General features: G+C 39.1%; 1 protein-coding gene across 3 annotated transcripts in view; it reads left to right on the plus strand.

The window, feature by feature from the left end:
• The window catches only part of cdk11b (cyclin dependent kinase 11B), a 37,855-nt gene that overhangs the window by 13,573 nt on the left and 3,563 nt on the right, over positions 1–20,719 (plus strand). For all 3 annotated transcript variants that reach the window (XM_057860948.1, XM_057860963.1, XM_057860956.1), the window contains exons 7-19: positions 1,205–1,327; positions 1,410–1,508; positions 1,598–1,750; positions 1,833–1,907; positions 4,411–4,625; positions 4,727–4,817; positions 4,892–5,013; positions 5,083–5,188; positions 5,270–5,391; positions 7,621–7,728; positions 8,065–8,181; positions 11,727–11,875; positions 14,605–14,794. In XM_057860948.1, coding sequence (XP_057716931.1) covers positions 1,205–1,327; positions 1,410–1,508; positions 1,598–1,750; positions 1,833–1,907; positions 4,411–4,625; positions 4,727–4,817; positions 4,892–5,013; positions 5,083–5,188; positions 5,270–5,391; positions 7,621–7,728; positions 8,065–8,181; positions 11,727–11,875; positions 14,605–14,794 — 1,670 coding nt within the window. The remainder of the gene's footprint in view (positions 1–1,204; positions 1,328–1,409; positions 1,509–1,597; positions 1,751–1,832; positions 1,908–4,410; positions 4,626–4,726; positions 4,818–4,891; positions 5,014–5,082; positions 5,189–5,269; positions 5,392–7,620; positions 7,729–8,064; positions 8,182–11,726; positions 11,876–14,604; positions 14,795–20,719) is intronic.

Genomic DNA, 20,719 nt, shown 5'->3' on the forward strand with positions numbered 1-20,719 from the left:
ATTTAATGTTAAATATGAAAACAGATGGCTTGTCATCTAATGACATAGCTGCACACTTGTCTAGACAATTTGGCTCTACATGGTGGTTTTCGTTGAGAAATGTCCGATGGTGGATCTCACCAGAGGGCAAGACCCTGCTGCAGCAGCATAATATTAATTTATACGAAAGAAGAACATCGTCCTCCGGTTGACGGCTCATTTTAAAAACGAAATTGGTGGAAAACAAATATTGGGCATAGTTTGTTTTTCGACTTCGGTTAAATAAACTAATATTGGAAGAACGGATTAAGGCTCATTTTCCGTTAATGAATTATCACTCTTTAATCGGGAAATGAAAGCGATTCAGTTCTCGTTTTTTGTTAACACATTAAAAAAAAACGGAATTGGGCTCATTTTCCATTTATTTTCCAAAATTAGAAGGAAAAACGAATGGCCGAAAGGTACACGGACCTGAAAGAACATCCATCACATGAATACATTCTTCCTCACTTGTGATAAATTTGTTATATTATTAAAATTCAACATTTGCATTTTTAAAGTATTCACACAATATATCTTAATCACATTATTTCACATCTTATTTCATTTACAATATCTGCCATTGCTGGCTGCCAATTTGACACTTCAGGTATGCTTTAAGAAAAAGGGCGTGGATTCAAGTAGTCAACATTTTTAAGTATGCCCACAAGATACCTTTTGAAATGGATATTTGTCTTAGGTAGCAGTTAACTCAAGAAAATCCACTTTAGAGTGTTAACGGGGGCAATAACCGGAGTGTAGCACTGTTTTTATTCATTTTAATTTTGCTTTGATTAGTGCTGGAACGATTAATCGATTAACTTGAGTAATTCGATTATAAAAAAAGATTCAAATTAAATTTTGCTGCTTCGCGTATTCATTTAATTAAAGTGTCATTGTAATGGTTTGATTTAAAAGTGTTTGCATTTAGTTTTATCGATTTGGGTGAATACACTGCCCTCTAGTGGCAACAGTAAATATTACACAACTCATTTCAAATTGCCAATCAATGTATAAACAATTCATTTCACAACTTCATTGTACAACTGTATAATGACAATAAAGGGCTATTCTATTCTAATTTTGGAGCAACTCTGGTTCATCAATCACTATCAGAGGCATCCAATGAGTTAATGAGGTAGTGTTACATTCAGTCATCAACAAACCCCCAAACCTCTGTTCCCAGTGCCTTCACACCACAGAATGCTACCAGATGACTATGGTGAGAAATCAAAATCAAGTCACCGCAGCCGCAGTCCTGTCCATGTTCCTCGGGAGAGAACAGAACCCGGTGAACTCCGGAAAAATAGTGAGTTTGTGTCACAATCACAACATTGCCTTTAATGCTGTAAAGAGACACATTGTCATGGTAACTCGTGTTCTGCCCGCAGCTTCAAAAGAGGAGAGGCCGGAGGTCCAAGACCTACTCGCGGACCTCCAAGACATTAGTGACAGTGAAAGGAAAAGCAGCTCTGCTGAGACTTCACCTGGTAAGAGATTATCATTATGAGGACCAAAGTGAAGATCGCTTCTAAAGATGATAAGCAGGAATCATTTATTCTCATGTTCCTTCATGTAGCATCAAGATCTGCCTCTGAAGAGGAAGAGGAGGAAGAAGGGGAATCCAGCAGCAAGACTGATGGTGAAGAAGGAGAAGAGGAAGAAGAAGAAGAAGAAGAGGAGGGAGAGTCTGTCTCAGTCTCTGGCTCAGAGAGGTCTGAGCAGAGTGCAGGTAATAAACTGTTTCATATTGTTGTATTGTAGTACTTAAGATGTAATGTGTAGACTTAACATTAAAGCCTCTTATTTTGTAGAGGAAATGAGTGAGGAGGAACAGTCAGAGGAGGACTTTGAAGAGGAGCAGGAAAATGGAAATCACATACCTGCAGGTCAACCACTAATGTTATTTAAACATGTATTGATACATGTGTAGCTAGCCACCAAAAAATGTATTAATTTTTGTGTCCTCAATGTGTCTCCATTAAGTTCTTCAATTTAGATTTGTACGTCTGACTACGTTCATAATTTATTCGCGTCTCCTGGTCAGTAATTGAATAAATTAGATTTGAATAACAAACTGTTCTTATTTTGTACCAAACGAGTTTTTTTGTTTTTTTTTTTTTTTTTTGTTTTTTTTTTTAAATGCCTTCCTCGGACTCATTCTTGCAGGCACATCTGTGATCCAAATGTAAATGAGAAGGCAGACCGCTGAAAGTTTTTCAGCGTAGCAAGGGCCTCCTGTAATCAATTTCAGATTCACTATTTGGCCGCAGACGCTTTTACTTTCCGCATTTAGGAAAGCACTGGTGTGATACTTCGTTATAAAGTTAAGAGTACATTGAATACCAAACCAGTCTTAGAGCAATAGTTTTTCATACATGGTAGTCCTGAACAAATTATTGTTTTTGAATTGAATACCTTTACAATCAGGGAATTAAATTTGTACCACAGTGTTCGATGCCGTATTGCTCAGTCGCCCAAAAAATGACCCCCAAAAAAATGAAAAAACATCTTCATTTATGTACAATAAACATATACATCGTGCAAAGTTAAACAATTTTGGCAAAAATAATGCAGTGCCCTCCATAATTATTGGCACCCCTGAAAAAGATGTGTTTTTTAGCTTCTAATATTTTTTTTAATTCAATTAACATGGGACCTTAATGGGAAAAAAACAAAAATCCAACCTTCAATACAAGTGCATTCATTCAGTGGGGGGGAAAATCCCACATAAAAAAAAAAAAATATTTGACATCAAATAATGTGTGTCACAATTATTAGCACCCCTGGTGTTCATACTTTGTACAACCCCCTTTTGCAAAACAAAAATACACAGGGTCCCAGGCTTCAACTGGGACCGTGTGCTTTGGTCAGATGAGACCAAGATTGAGCTTTTTGGCAACAAACACTCTAAGTGGGGCTGGCGTGCCACGAAAGATGTGCATGCGGAAAAGCACCTCATACCCACTGTGAAGTATGGGGGTGGGTCAGTGATGCTGTGCGGCTTTTTCACTTCCAAAGGCCCTGGGAACCTTGTTAGGGTGCATGGCATCATAAATGCTTTGAAATACCAGGACATTTTAAATCAAAATCTGTTGCCCTCTGCCCGAAAGTTGAAGATGGGTCGTCACTGGGTCTTTCAGAAAGACAATGACCCTAAACATATGGCCAAATCTGCACAGAAATGGTTCACCGGACACAAAATCAAGCTCCTCCCATGGCCATCTCAGTCCCCAGACCTTGTTTTGTTGGCAAAAGGGGGTTGTACAAAGTATTAACACCAGGGGTGCTAATAATTGTGACACACATTATTTGATGTCAAATATTTTTTTCTTTATGTGCGATTTTTTTCCCCCACTGAATGAATGCACTTCTATTGAAGGTTGGATTTTTCTTTTTTTCCATTAAGGTCCCATATTATTTGAATTAAAAGAAAAATATTAGAAGCTAAAAAACACATCTTTTTCAGGGGTGCCAATAATTATGGAGGGCACTGTAGTATCAACTCTGTCTTGTTCTATTGAATCAATGTAATGATTTTATGTATTAATTAATGCCTGATTAGTAAATGTGACTAAATTGTTAATTTTGCACTCAAGGTTGTTTGTTAAGAAAATCTTAAATGGAGGGCTTCACTCGGTCAAAACTGATTAGATGTCTTTCACTGCCTATAGCAGCCAATGAGTTAATTGTAGGGCTACAGCTATCGATTATTTTAGTAGTCGATGAATCTATCAACTTGTTAGTTCGAGTAATGGAGTAATCGGATTAGGAACATTTAATGCGTTGCAGAATAAATTTTAGGAGATGTAAAATGCTTGCACTTTCAAAAGAGCATTAATTGCGAATACAAAGTAAAATTCCTGAGGGTTTCTTCAAACTATGCACTTTCATTAGAAATAAATTTAAATACCTCATCTTAGCCGCTAGCTTAAATGCTGTAAAATGTTAACTTTTTTAAATTTTTACAATGCTCTTAACAAATGGTTAAAACACATATTCCCACAAAAAAGGCAAAATATACCTATAAACTAAATTACAAATGCGTAAAAAAAACATTAGCTCAAACAAAAACGTAGCTTATGTTGGTTTTAACTGGGAGCAGCTGGATTTAGCCATGTTTAATGAGTTGTGTCATATTCACTGTTGCCACCAGAGGGCGTTGTATCCACCCAAATCAATAAAACTACATGCAAACGCTTTTAAAACAAAACATTACTGCACCACTCTAATTAAACGATTATTCGAAGCAGCAAAATTTGGTTCGAAGCTTTTTTCTAATCGAATTACTCGAGTTAATCTATTAATTGTTGCAGCACTAGTTAATTGAGTTTCCTTTAAATAGTGTGACCTTCGTCCCGAATAATTAGGGCTTCAACCTTCATCCAACAGTACCTGAATCCCGTTTCGACCACGACACAGAAGAAAGTGGTGAGGAGATGGAGGACGAAGAAGATGAAGAAGACGCAGGTGATGGTGACCCTACACCTCAGTCGCAGACTCATTCACGGTCCCCCACACCAGAAGGAAACTATGTCCCTGACTCTCCCCCAATTTCACCTGTGGAGCTGAAGAAGGAGCTCCCCAAATATTTGCCTGCTTTACAGGTTCATGTCAATGTGTCACACTTAACAAATTAGATTTTGGAGTAAACCAAAAAGAAAACTCTGCAGCTATTCATAACCTGAAAAATCATGTTGTTTTTAAGGGTTGTCGCAGTGTGGAGGAATTTCAATGTCTGAACCGAATTGAGGAGGGAACGTATGGTGTGGTGTACAGAGCCAAGGACAAGAAGACCGGTATGCGAGTCAGCGCTGTGTGGGCCATTTAGCTCATGGGTAAATGGATGAGTTCTATGCTCTCATTTTTGCAGATGAAATTGTAGCTTTGAAAAGGCTTAAGATGGAGAAGGAAAAGGAAGGCTTTCCTATTACATCTTTGAGAGAAATCAATACTATATTGAAAGCTCAACACCCCAACATTGTCACAGTGAGGGTGAGAGGATTTATTTTTCTTAAGAATCCGGTTGTTTGGTTTGTGCCTAATATTTGTCATCCCATGCAGGAAATAGTTGTTGGAAGCAACATGGACAAGATTTACATTGTGATGAACTACGTTGAACATGACTTGAAGAGTCTGATGGAAACCATGAAGCAGCCTTTCCTGCCAGGTGAAGGCATTATCATGATAATTATAAAGGATGCACGGTACTAGTTACATGCTAAAACGGAGCTTCCCCACCATCTTACAGGAGAAGTCAAAACTCTGATGATTCAGCTGCTTCGAGGAGTCCGGCATCTTCACGATAACTGGATTCTCCACCGGGACCTGAAAACGTCCAACCTGCTGCTCAGCCACAAGGGAATTCTTAAGGTGAGTTTTCTCCTACATATCCCACTCGGATTAAAGGACAAGAGCTAGTATAAATGAGCCTGTTGTGAAATTTGTTCAAAGAATCTAAACCACGAATTAGAACTAGGAGAAGAAGAAAATCATCGTGAAACACAGAAAATGACACTACTTGCAAGCGCAGTCGTTGTGTTACATACCTGATGACGGTCATGCCATGCGCGTAGAGCACATGAACAGTGATACACTTGAAACAGATAATTAGTAGCAAAAAAAATAGGCTCACACTCTTTATTTTTTTTGTAGTTGTGGAATATATCTTTGTCTTTCTCAAGTCTGAGACTCAGTTTTTTTCATTTCCTATAGCCCTTAAAGCCTGTTTATTCAGAAGGCATGCATACAACGGTAGGTAGCAAGTGCGTGACGTGTAGGCCGCACAATCAGAATCCTAGCATTTCCTTGGCAAAAATAGTAGTACTGGCATTTAAAAATGTCTGACAACGGCTATTTTGCCTACTTCCTGGAAATACTGGCTTTTATTGCTGTTTTTTCGCGACTATGACCCATCATATCTCCCCCCCACGTTGTTATACAAGATTTTTTCAAACACTGTGTTGCATTGATCAAATCCTTGTCTTGCGCTTTAAAGTTTAGCATCTGCACTCCTTTTAATACCATAAAAATTGAAAAAAATTAACTTCAGAGTGTTATTGGGGGTCTCAAACAGTTTATATGTCATAGAAAGCTCCAAAATCAACAGCTAGAGACCCATAAATGCCCAGAAATCAATAGGAAGTGACGTGGACCCCAACCTAAATTAACAAAAAAACGATCCGAAATTAACTGGGCGTGACCCAGGAATGCCGCAGAATCAACACGAGGTGGCTTGTATATTCGCCAAAATTAGTTGGAAGTGAACCAAAATCAACAGGAAGTGACCCATAAATGCCCCAAAATGAACAAGCGAGTCAAAATCAACAGGGGGTGATCCGTTAAGGCCCCGAAATAAACAGGAAGGGACCTATAAATAGCCCAAATGAATAGCAAATTACCCGCGGGAGTGCACTGACCAACAGAGCAGAAGCATCCCTGTGGCAATTGTGTTTCTATTTAACTGTTTTTATCAAAATGTTATTCATTTATACATCTATGATTCATCGAGGTTGAGCAAATGAGCACAGAGTAGTTTACATTCTAAAAATGGCACTTTTTGATAGTTTTAAACAATAGACATTATTGTCATGAAACTTGAAAAAGAACATTTTCTTTTCATTTCAATGAAATGAAACTTCATCTTTTACATCTGAGAAGGGTCTGTTCATGTCTCTGGCTCTACCTCTCGCCCTCTCAGCTGTTGGAGCTATGGCAGGTATCTGAAAAGTGGAAAAAATATTACCGTATTTTCCGCACTATAAGGCGCACCTAAAAGCCTTCAGTTTTCTCAAAAAAATGTGGGTCTTTTTTTTTTTTTACATGGGCAATAATACAAGATGTTATTGATTCAGCAGTGAGGGTCACTCTGTTCATGGTATGTCTGTAGGGCTCAAATCTTATCTAATTTGAATGAATCGATATGTTCATGATAAATGGCTATATATTTTCATTTTATTACCTTCTTGGAAGGAGTCAATGCCATTATTGATCAAATCCTCTTCCTCCGAGTCCATGTCCCCTCTTTCTGGGGACTCATCTTCAGACTCGGCATAATTTACGGCTTCTACTCCCTTCCTAAGGACTGGATGCTCTTCTACTGGTGTTCTACACATTTTTTGTAACCCTGCCTTGTCGTTGTGATGCCATTTTCTCAATGTAATTGTGAGGGAATATTGATTATTCCAGCAGAGGCATGATATGAAACATCACAGATGCAAGATGGCTGCCACTGACGTGGACTTGGACTGGATTTTTTCAGCCGCCTTGGGAAAACTCATTTAGTTCTGATGCGAAAGTGCTGATATCTGGTGTTGAATGAAAGAGCTACTATTCGTCCATAAACTGGCCAAAAAGACGTCTTTATGACGAGTACAACAGACGTTAGGGCCCACAGAAATCAAGTGGACGCCGGCATCCCCGATTGTACAGAGCGGAGTGTATAGGGTTAAAGGAATAAGGAATTTTTTTTTCAGTTTAATTCTTTGCTGTGATGCGAAATGATGAGAATTGTCTTGATTTGATATTTACGTTCCTGAAGGGAGAACATATTTGGACAAAAGGAATTTTCTACAATTATTTGATTTTTATTTTTAATTTTAGGTTGGTGACTTTGGTTTAGCCCGTGAATACGGATCCCCCTTGAAGCCCTACACTCCTGTAGTGGTAACCTTGTGGTACAGATCACCAGAACTACTGCTTGGAGCGAAGGTAAATTAATTAATATTTTTAAAAAAAAAAGAAAAAAAAGGACATGCGCATTGTTCTACAGTTCATAATACTGCACTTATAACTGAGCGGAGTATGTCATCACTGCTGATTGTTTTACCCCCCAAAATACATACAAAACCAACATCTGCAAATCACTTAGCTTATGGAAACCCTATTTTGACTTTTACACAAGATGATTTACACATGGAAAAGGTCCAGCGGTCGTCACAGCACATCCACTTTCACAAGCCAGACAGACCCAAGTAGAAACGTGCCAGGCAGACTGTCTGCATTATGTTTTTATGGACTGCCACTGTGTTTTTCTCCTTCCTGCAGGAGTACTCCACAGCTGTCGACATGTGGTCTGTGGGCTGCATATTTGGCGAGCTCCTCACCCAGAAACCTCTTTTTCCTGGAAAATCGGAAATTGACCAAATTAATAAAATATTCAAGGTAAATTTACAATCAACATTAACCCTTTATAGGACACCCCTTCAACTCATTGGCTGCCATTAAATAGCGCTTTTTCTATTTGATATTTAAAACTTTAGTTTTGGGTGGGTGGGTCCTTTGCTCTCCCACATCCTCCATTCATCCATCCATCCATCCATCCATTATTTACCGCTTAATCCGGGGTCGGGTCGTGGGGGCAACAGCTTTAGCAGGCAAGACCAGACTTCCCCCTCCCCAGCCACTTCAACCAGCTTTTCCGGTGTTCCCAAGCTAGCCGAGAGACCGAGTCTCTCCAGCGTGTCCTGGGTCATCCCTGGGGCCTCCCACCGTTGGGATATGCCCAGAACACCTCTCCATGGAGGCGTCCAGGAGGTATTTGAAACAGATGCCCCAGTCACCTTAGCTGGCTCTTTTCAACGCAGAGGAGTAGCGGCTCGACCCTAAGTCCCTCCCGGATGACTGAGCTCCTCCCCCTTTCTCTAAGGGAGAACCCGGACACCCTGCGGAGGAAACTCATTTTGTCCGCTTGTATCCAGGATCTTGTTGTTTCGGTCACAACCCACAGCTTGTGACCATAGTTGAGGGTTGGAGCGTAAATTGAGAGCTTCGGCTAAGCTCCTATTTCACCACAACGGACCGGTACAGAGTCCGCATAACTGCAGACGCTACACCGATCCGCCTGTCGATCTCCTGCTCTCTCCTACCCTCACTAGTGAACAAGACTCCAAGATACTTGAACTCCTCCATTTGGGACAGGATCTTATTCCTGACCGGGAGAGGGCATGCCACCCTATTCCGACTGAAGACCATGGTCTCGGATTTGGAGATGCTTGTCTTCATCCCAACTGCTTCACATCCGGCTGCGGACCGCTAAAGTGAGAGTTGGAGATCATGGCTTAATGAAGCCAATAGCACTACATCATCTGCAAAAAGCAGAGATGCAATGCTGAGACCACCAAACCGGACCCCCTCGACGCTTCGGCTGAGTCTATAAATTCTGTCCAAAAAAGTTATGAACAGAATCTGTGACAAAGGGCAACCTTGGCACAGTGCAACATCCACTGGGAAAAATCCGACTTAAAGCCGGTAATGCGGACCAAAGTCGTACAGGGACCGAATAGCCCTCACTAGGGGGCTCGGTACCCCGAACTCCCGAAGCACGACCCACAGGACTCCCCAAGGGACACGGTCGAACACCTTCTCCAAATCCACAAAACACATGTCGACCGGTTGGGCAAACTCTCATGCACCTTCAAGGACCCTGCAGAGGGTGTAGAGCTGGTCTTCTGTTCCACGGCCGGGACCAAAACCACACTGCTCCTCCTGAATCTGAGATTCGACTTCCCGACGGACTCTCCTCTCCAGCACCCCTGAATAGACTTTACCAGGGAGGCTGAGGAGTGTGACCCCTCTATAATTGGAACACACCCTCCAGTCCCCCTTCTTAAAAAGGGGGAACACCATTGTTCGTTCGCCCCTCCCTGTCAAAATGGATTGAACGTCTAGTGCCATCAATAGCATTGAAAAATGAGCATTCACAGCTAGTTTTACCAGATTAGATGAATTGCACGTCTATCATCCTCGATGGCAGCCAATGTGTTAAATACTAAACATGAAATATATATTTTTAAATCAACTTTAGAGTGTTATTGTGGGTTACAACCAGAGTGTATATGTTTTTTTTTCTTCATTTTATTGTAATTGACTTATCAACATTTAATGTATCATTTTATTCATTTATTCATTAAAAAGAATATAAAAATAATGCTTAATAATAAATGAAATATAACGACAAAGTTGTAATTGAGTCCTAGCCTCCACATACGTGGACATCATATTTTGGGTCATGTAGACAACACTTTTTTAATAATGTTATTGTTAAATATGATGACCACATATTAAGGGTGTAACGGTACATGTATTCGTATTGAACCGTTTCGGTACTTGGCATTCGGTTCGGAACGGGGGCGTACCGAACGAGTTTCTGACGTAATGTAACCCTTACTTTTCAAGGCTGTGAGTCGATCGGGTTACAGTTTCTTTGTGTAGATTATATTTAATCCATCTTCCCTGCTATATTGAGGACTAACACGGTAGGACAGTAAGAAACGTCAACAGCGCAACAATGTGGCCGCCGCGAGAACGTAGTGAAACGCGGCCGTTAAAGTTAATCAGCGAATGCACACCAGTCGCAGTGCGGCCGCGTGTTGCATCCCAGAAGCGGCTCGACGCGATGCACGCAAAAACAACGGCAGAGTTTATTATATGACGTGAGACCCGGCCCTCCTGCGTCAATACTACTAGCTAGCAGACCGGGCAGACCGGAAGTCACTCGTGTAAAAATACGGTGGATCCGGTCGATTTTCACACTAATATGCAATCGTAACTTACTTTTTGAGTCCATCAAAAAGAGTGGTAGAGTGGTAGATCGGGGCACAGTTGACTTGCCTTTGTTGATTTACAGTCTTCTCTGCCATAATAATAACCAACATGGCCCCATATTCAATACAAAACCCTCCTACCACAACAAAACAAGTGGGAACTAATATTCACATAGGAACTAAAGTTATACAACATAAAATGTACAATATAAATGAATACTATATCACATTTGTAAAATACAAACACATATTAAAATAAATAATAGCCAATTTAAATAAAATAAATTGAAATGAGCTAAAACACCTGTAATTAAATAATAAGAATAATATACAGATCCTGCTTACACAATTAAATTTATTTCTGTGTGGTGCTTTAACTTCACAAAATCCACCAATAAAGCTTTTGAAAACCGTTCATAAGAAAAAAAAAATAATTGAGGCATTTCATTTGTAAAATACATGTTAAAATCTTTGTCATTGGGATTGCTTTTCTCTTTAGCAGAGCACTTCTTTTTTCTTCTTGCTTTCAGAAAGAAAGCTGGCCAATACGCGGGGTCTGAAAGGCAAATTGTTGTTGGATTATTATCTTTAAATACCCGCTTTTTGAGCAGAATTCTAGCTTTGTATAGGCTACTGTTCCTATTGTTGAAAACACAAAAGTGTGTAATAAACAACTAGCACATTTATATTTTGCATTTTGTTTTCTTACTGTACCCAAAATGAACCGAACCGTGACCTCAAAACCGAGGTACGTACCGAACCGAGATTTTTGTGTACTGTTACACCCCTACCACATATGTAGAAGTCTGGTTTTTATGGCGTTGAGTTTTTTTATTTTTATTATTATTTTTTAAATTACCCAAAATAGACATTTGCACTATAAAGGGTTAATCAAGGTAAATCTTGTGACCATGTGCCACCGTAGGTGAGTTCTCAGTGCAGCTCTGCAATGTACCACAGTGTGGAGCTGCTAGATTTCAGTGGCCCCAGGGAAGAAACCAAGAAGGCCACCCTAGTTGAGTGAATGACTTTGGTCTAACTTGGGCCCCTCAAATGATCTTGCACCCATTACCTGTGAGGAGGCTTTTGTACAAGTCCGTATGAAGGGATATATCCATCTGCCCTTCCAATAAGTACACCGTATGTTGTTTCTATGGTCTTTAGGATCTGGGGACACCCAGCGAGAAAATCTGGCCAGGCTACAACGAGCTACCCGCTGTAAAGAAGATGTCTTTTACAGAGTATCACTACAATAACCTGCGAAAGCGTTTTGGTGCACTACTCTCAGACCAGGGCTTCGACTTAATGAACAAGTGAGTTTATTAAAACCTTTTTGTATTCTTACAGTCTGACTCACTGTGGAACCTTTTAGGTTTGGACGTCTATTCTGCTCAAACATCATGAAAAAGATCGTATTCTTGTGGTAGTTTTAAAATCATGACATGAAGTTAAACCTTCACTGTCAATGTTTTAGTTGGTGCCGACAGAACGCTGAACTCAGATGTGATTGACGGGCAAATATCAAACAGACACATCAGTTATAATCAGCAGGATTTGACAGTGGAAAAAAAAGATCACTCACGTTAATCTATTCTTGCGTTGCTTGTTCCTCCTGTGGCTCCAGAGCTTTTTATTCGCTCCGTGCTTTTCTGGCCGCATCACTTAAAACATGACAACAGTAGCGGAGCGCTGATTCATCGGCATGCCTCGGCTCCATCTTCATGTTCTGTTTCGCAGATGCACTCTCCATGGTGACGCTCCATGCTACCAGAAAATGTTTGCGCAAACATACATTTGATAAGGGACCTTTTGGCCTTAAGCGCAATACATCTGGAGAAGTCTGTGTTTTTGAGCAGCTGCAAGGAAGAGAGACATTCCCAGATATTTACACCCACCTGCAGAGTCGCTGCATGCACATTTAAAAGACAAGAACATTGTGCAAACTGAGGATCATAGTTCACTGGAAATATTTGGCAACCTTCCAGTCATAAAGCAACAGCCAGGACAGTGAATATTCAAACCACGTGAGGTTAGAGGGTAAAAAAAAGGCTCATGTTTGAAAAGCTTCAGAAAGGGCCGCTTTATAAATGTTGAAAGGTATATGTTGGCGACTAGTGGTGTTTGCACTATCACTCATTGCTGCCTGCAAACCTTTTAAGTCTTTGATATGCAGTTGAGGTCATTCTCAAGTTAGCATTCACCTGTTAACAGGACCTTCACACTGAAATTTTCCCATCCTAATATAAAGAGCCTCCAGAGCAGCATTTCTGCCACTATTTACACTCCAGTAGGGAGTAAGGAATTGTGTGCATGTTCTGAGACCTTGTCCACATTTACTTATTGGCTGATGTCCAATATAGATGGAGATAACTGTGATCCTTCACTGAGCGATGTCTGCTAAGAGCTTGTTGACCTTAGTTCGTGTTTTTTTCTTCAAACTACAAAGAGTACTGGTCTGAAAATAAAAGGGAAATAATCTGAGCCTCCTGGTCGGGCCAGCATCTCCTCATGAATTGACAGTAGGGCTGGGCGAGCTGATTATTACTCTATTGTAAGTAATGGTAGTGGTACGCCTGCGAGTGTTTGTATATTTCTTGTCTATAAATGTTCCAGAGGAGGTTATGTGTTTAAGTATTAATAATTTTGTACTTGATTAAACAAGGGAAATCGATACGAAATTTCGTAAGCTTCTGAATGAGGTCTTTCGTTGAATATTACCATTAAGATAGCAGGTGCTTGAAAAACAACATATACAGTATTTTGTACACGAGGGCTGCAACTGTTGAATATTCTTTCAATTAATCGAGTAATAAGATAAAACATTTTTTAGGTAAAGAGCAATTATGAATATACATGAGAAAAAAGACATTTCACCTAATATTGCACCATTTTTTGCCAATCAATGTCTTTATTTTAAATGTACATTGTTGAAAACTGCGAACAATTGCATCTCAGATGTGACTAGAAAAAAAAACAATAAATTCACTTTCACTCAAAAAACTTTAAAAAAAAAAAAAAAAAAAAAAAAAGTGTTTTCTTACCGAAAAATGTCATTGCACTTGATAACACACGTCACTTAAAAGTTTTTCCCACGTGTTTCAATTGAATTTCCATTTGTGTCAAGCTATTTTTAAGTTCTAGTTATTTTTAAGTTAGTCTAAATTGTAAGTCCTGATAGGATTTTGAGTTTTTGCAGTGTTCAAAATATATGCCTATATGATACCTGCTCTATTGGAGCACTTTAGGAACCGGTGCTACTTGGTATTTCTTCCATCAATGACTACTAAGCTAAATTGACAGTTAGCTTTATTATGTTTTTATTTTGCACCCTCATCACTCTACAGCGCTGTGTTTTTACAGATTAAATAAAGTCTATATGAAAGACACGTTAGCCACGCAACGTCAGTAGTCATAATTAATAGAAACCTAGTCTTTCGCAGGGCTGACGTTATGCTAGCAAGGTACAATAACGTTAATCCTATTAGCACTACATTAACTTAATTTTATCTTGTCCCAAGTATCATTCCTCCACTTTTGGAGTAAATGGGGTGTCTTCGGTGGAGCTGAAGACGGGCTGTCTTACAGTGAATACATGAAACGGTGCCTTGGTGTCCAGCCTGAAATGCTCCCTCACTTTTGACATTATCTGCTTTTTCTTGGTGCCTTTCTCGTCACTTTCGTCGGCTTCTTCGTTGTTGCCACTATATTCATGCATGTTTAAAATCAAATATATCCGCCGCCTCTGTCTTCTTCCTGTATACGCATGACGCCAGCGCGTTGTGCCACATTAAAAGTAGTCCAGGCAAAACGTCATGCTTAGAGCTGGCAAAATTATAAACGGTTCCTCGAGGTGGAAAAAAATTCCTCGGTCAATTTTTAAAATCCAGTTACTCGAATTATTCGAGTAATCGTTTCAGCTCTATTGTATACTAATGAACAGAATGTATACTTTCGTAATTTGTATTTAGTGTTACAGTTTAGCTCTGAACTGTAAAAAATAGCTTGAAAACCATCAACAACAACATTGTTATTGGTCTTCCAGATTCCTCACCTACTGTCCCAGTAAGAGGATAGTCTCTGACGAGGCGCTTAAACACGAGTACTTCCGCGAGACGCCGCTGCCCATCGAACCGTCCATGTTCCCCACATGGCCTTCAAAGAGCGAGCAGCAGAGGGTAAAGCGGGGCACCAGCCCTCGGCCACCCGAGGGAGGCCTGGGCTACAGTCAACTGGTAAGGCCATTAAGCTCCGCTTTCTCCATTACATAAAGCCAGCAGGCTTCCCGAACGTTGCCTGCCTGTGTTAAATAGATTAAAAGCCGACAAGCCTCTGCTTTGTGTCTGCCTAGTTCCTCCTCGTGTTTTCCATGATGCTCGCCCTGACGCTGCTAATGTTTTCAGCAGTGGTACTACCCACAAGGAAGTTGAATTTTAATATAACGGAATTGCACCTTTTGAAATAACAGCTTTAAAATAATGTCTAAGAATGTATAATTGTTGTGGGATTGATCAATTTCTGCTCTTTTTGGTCCATTGGATGTCCAGTACAACATCTAACGTCGACCATAATTCATTGCAAAAAGCTGGTTGACCTCCAATTTGTTCATATTGCAAAACAATTCACACAGAAAATCTATTTTTGGGAAGTGCATAGGGTCACTTCATTTTCATTGCAGGCCGCATCTTTATGGTTTCCCTGAATTGGGCCTACTATTCCCCAAAGTGCCACATTGGTTATAGGTTTTCATTCCAATCGCTAAAATCGCTAAAGAGGAGGGACACCTTTTAACCAATATGGCGTTTTACGAGTGTACCGTAATCGGTTAATTGCGGTCAGGTCCTGCTTGTTTCAACAAATACCTCAATGATTAAAGTGTCTGATAAATCAATTGCAGTGTTGTTTTTGGCAGCCATTTTATTTTCGTCTTTGTCTTTTTTTGGATAAAATATCATTTCAAAATGTCTTCGTCAAGTTTTAGTCGACAATTCTCTAAATGTTTTTGTCTTTAAACCTCAGAAGTTTTAGTCCGTGAATAAAAAGATAAAAAGGTTTCCAACAATTTCGAATGAACATGACAGACGAGCACATAACTGTAGTCTACAAAGACATTTCCGTTTTCATGATGATAATGTACAGTCAGCAGGAAAACAATTAAACTCACTTAGACACCGCGAACTGTATGTAAAATGTTTTCCAAGAGTTTAAGACTAGTCACCGTGCTAAATGGTAATGCTGACGCGAACGCTATGCTAATGCTACAAGTTAGTTTAATGTGTGATGACCACTCGGCACAGACCTTTCAAGACTAAAGCAACATGGCATATCTAGCTAAGATAAGAAAGCAAAACTTACCAAGCAGCACCTGACACGCGTTTCACAAAAGGAGCCTGGAATGAGCACAGGCTTACTCACCCGGTGAGTAAGGGTGTGTGTGGGTTATGCAGCACGTCATATGATTGACATGACCAAACACTGCTAAATGTGTGCTAACTACACATATAATAAGAAAATACAGTGATCCCTCGCTACTTCGCACTTCAAACTTCACGCCCTTAGTCTGTCGCGGATTTATTTTCTATTTAAAAGAAATAAATACAGATGAGCTGTCTCGACACGTTCACGCAGACTCCCTCTCGCTCCCTCCTTCTTTGTTCGTCAGGCAGGCAGGCAGGGCACGTGCACTGGAGTTGTTTATTAAAGCTAACGATTATTGACATGTGTGTGATCTTGCCAGAGTCAAGAACTTCTGAAGCGTCGCATGTGTCAATCCTCTTTTACCTTGTTAAACAGTTGCTGTGGCAACTCGTTGTGTGTGAGTGAGCAGTTCCAATCGGATTTGAGTAGACTCAATCAATGAAACATTTAATAAAGCCTATTAGATTTCTACTACTACTTTATTGTTGTTTGAAAATAATTCAATGGGACAGTAACATGTTTAAAACGTATTATAATTGTTACATTTAAAGTGCTTAAAAATTGTTAAAACATTTTTTTTTTAAAAAAGGGTGATTCAAAAAGAATGTGCCAAAATCATCATCCCTTTATTCATTTTAAAAACATTGAAATAGACTGAATTATTATTGAATAATTAATTAATTATTTGATAAGAATTAAAATAAAAATTAAGTCTTTTTAACAATTAAGTAATTTGAACAAATTTAAAGTCATATCGGCTTGATGTTGTCCGTGCCGCTGTGGTTGGTCAAATTAGGCACCTGTAAAGCATGAAATAAAAACTTGAAGTTATATACAATACTTTTATCCAGCTAGTTATTTTTTATTTTTTTTTTTTAGTTTTTTTAAATAAACCGCAATGGTTTTGGCACATTCTTTTCGAATCACCCTGTATATAGACATATTTTTTTTAAATTATGCTTTTGGGAAAAAAGTGAAAAAAAATGTCTTATATGTATCTCTTCCCAATGCTAAATCTGAATAAATATATTGAACACACAAAAAAAGGTGAGGGGGTGCGCTACTTCGCAGTTTTTCGCTTATCGCAGCAGGTTCTGGTCCCCAGTAACCTCGAAAAACGATCACTGTATCTCACACTGAATTTATGACGGAAACTATGGTGAATTTTCAGCTTGTTCTCGTGTAGTGAAACAACTGGCATCTCGTTATGTTTTAGTCTCCCGAAACACGTTTTCAGTGCGAAATATTTTTGTTATGGTCATCGTTGAAGAAAACAACACTGATCAGTTGGAACAACACTGTTTTGACTTTTTTTTTTTTTTTAAACACATTTTTGAAGTTACGTTTCTTTTTCAAGTTAAAAAAAAAAAACTGTTTACTAGAGTGGCCCTTGAGTTTCCCCACCCTTGCCATATATTGTCACTTCATAGTTTACACAATGGCCACCTCATTTGATTGATTTTGTACGTTTTAGTATAATATGTGTCACAAAAATTCCAGGACTGCTGTGACACATTTAAACTTTCCCTTTAAAAATGGGCCGTACGATCAACCAGGATGCGTACAGAGAACCTGTGGTATTTTGTGTGTGTGTGTGTGTTTTATGTGTACTTTAACAGCAGTAGTGGCCTATGACAGCTTGACGCCTCGTTTTTTAATGGAATTTTTCACTAATCCACCACTGTGCCAAACCGTGGCTTGTTATGAAATGAGTGAGATCATTACCACCAAAATAGTGCTTGTATTTCAAATTTCCTTTTGCAAGTCAAAGCAAAAAAATGTAGGGATATCCCGATCACATATTTCTGCATGTGAGTCAAAGTCCGTGTAACCCGATTTTGAGAATGTAAATATAAAAACAGTGTAACATGTACTGGATATGTTTATAAGTTTTTGCTTGTAGCTCTTAACTCATTCGCTGTCCTTGAAAGTTCTACACATCAAATCCTTTCTAACTGGGAAGGCTCGCATTGGGAGATCATGTTTTACTGCCATTGATGGCAATAAACGTCCAATCCATTTTAACTGGACGGAGTGGCAGCGATCATTGGATTATGTTTTATCACCGTCAATGGCAGCCAAAGAGTTAATAATTAAAAATGAATACATTTTAAAAACAATCTTTTACATCCGATTCCGATCCTAAGAAAATGGGCCCAATCTACGACCACAATTTCCTCCCGATTAGTCAGCTATTTTTACGATTAGTCGACTAATAACTTTTTTTTTTTTTTTTTTTAACTAATTTAATAATGAATTTTTTGTTGAAGCTTATTAATTCACAAAAACATTTTAGAATACCTAAATTCTTTATTAATGTATGAATAACATAAATATCAATAATAAATCACAAACAATAAGGTCAAATGCTGCTGGCATTAAAGTGCCTGTGACACGAAAAAGCATGTTTATTTCATAATACACGCGGAATTTTATGACCCTGAATGATATGGACCGCTTGGATGTGTGTGGAAGCGATCGCTGTTTTTATTTAGTTTTTTGAATCTCGCGCCATGAAAATGAGTGACTTCCGGCTTCGGTCTTGCATTGAGGAGGAGGGCGCTGTGACGTGTACGGTAGAAGACGTCCTCTTCACGCTACAGTGTACTGTTGTGTATGAGGACGAAGGATTCAGCTGATTTTGCGGATTAATACGTTTATTTTTCGCATCACGCCAGCCAAACGGCTGCAGAAAAATCATTCTGTATGAGGGAGAGGCGTATGCGCCTTTTTGGAGTTTCAAAAGGTTCCCATTCACCGTGGATATTTACTGTGGGACCATTGGACTTACGAGGAAATGAGTAAACATCTTGTTTTGTATTATGTCAAATACGAATACAGCGATTACAAAGTAAACACTACAGACTTCCTTTAAATAAAGGACTACTTACGTTTGATCATTGATAGGCATGTAAAAAGCTCTCCTAATGCTCATTAGCAGCAGCACGTTAGCTGCACAACAACTCCAGCCACCCTCCTCCGGGAACGAACTGTAAATTGCTCTCCGTCGGGCGGTTTGCCGATCCGCGAAGACAATCGACAACCGGGTCGTCATGTCAAATAATCCAGGCTAGTTATGTGTGATTTTCCGCTTCGAAGACTTTGAAACATCACTCGGTCCGGGTTAGCATGTCGGCTAGCTGTCACGCCTTCTGGTTTGTTTACATTCTCCGAAGCCGGGGAAGGGAAATGGCATATGTCCGATTTAGGTGTCATAAAATATCGTTTGGGAGGTGCGACAGTAAAGGTGAAGTCGACAGTTTTGACCATTATGGAGTAATTTTGCCATGTCGTCCTGAATAAATGCATTTTTATTATTTCATATTCCATTCAGCACAAGACTGTTATTTGTCATGACCATGCCATTTATTTAGCAATTGGGGAAAATACTTGGATAAAAAGAATATCCTGTAAAAATATTGAAGTAAAGAGACAGAAACACTGACATTTTGCCGCTCTCTTCGTCGCGTTTTCCTCATTGTGAATAGTTCCCCCTTGACGGGCTGACTGGTCCTTCTCAAGCCATTTATATAGCTATTGGGGAAAAATACTTGGATAAAAAGAATATCCTGTAAAAATATTGGAGTAGAGAGACTGAAACAATGACATTTTGCGGCTCTCTTCGTCGCGTTTTCCTCGTTCTGAATAATTCCCCCTGAATGGGCTGAATAGTAAAACCGATGAGCCCAGTCTACCGCTGACGTCATCCACCTGTTGGGGACGCTAAAGCCCTATAATGGTAGGCGTGGCTAACCGGCAGATTAAAATACTAATTTCTCGTCATCTGTGCTTTGCTAAATTGTTGTATATAGTCGAATCGTCTCAAAATATGATTCTAATTCACATAATAATGCCATTTAAGACTTTTTTTCTCGTGTCATATGCTCTTTAACTAGTGCAAAAAAAAAAAAGTAAAAAGAAACATTGTGACTTCACCTTTTTAACAGGAGTCAAAACAATTTTTACTCTTTTTGTGGTATGTCTATATTGTTATAAATGTTAAAATGAATTGCAATGGGCCTCATGTCCCAGACAATCATTTTCAGAATACTTTGTGTGAGTTGAGATGCTCTTTCTGGTGTGCATTCGGCAATTTTTTGGGAGGGGGAAAACTGTTCAACTTTTGTTTGTTTTAACCTGAAAATAGATAAAGCAGAGGGCACACTAAAATATTACCACAATTATTTTGAATGAAAGTCACACATAGTCATAGTAATGAAAATTGAATATATAATATTAATTTTATAGTATACTACTATATGTATATACACAATCACACTTTATAATATAAAGTAACTAACATTAGTGCAGTCATGGATTACAGTAAACAGGCCAGTGCTGTTTCTCCATATATATTTTTATTATATTATGTATTTACAGGATTTTTTTTTCCCCAAGAGGGAGCTTCCATGATCCTAATAAATTTAATAATAATTAAATATTATATAATCATATATATGTATATGTTATTTATTATTTTCTTAAATAAAAATGCACGTTGATAACGACGCACATAAAGGCAACTTCAATTTTTGAAAAAATCGTTAGAAAGTTGTATGGACCTACAATCTGCTAGCTTGTTGTTTCTTGTTGTCTTCCAAAATTACACGTGGGTGATGGAGCTTCAAGTGTTCGTTCTTAGCCGATGTGCTACCGTGGCCATGTGACGGCGCTTCAAATGTTCGTTCTTAGCCGACGTGCTACTTTGGTATGCGAGCTTAGCAAAGAGTACACACAGTGGC

This window comes from Corythoichthys intestinalis, chromosome 2, assembly GCF_030265065.1.
Source record: "Corythoichthys intestinalis isolate RoL2023-P3 chromosome 2, ASM3026506v1, whole genome shotgun sequence".
Classification (NCBI taxonomy): domain Eukaryota; kingdom Metazoa; phylum Chordata; class Actinopteri; order Syngnathiformes; family Syngnathidae; genus Corythoichthys; species Corythoichthys intestinalis.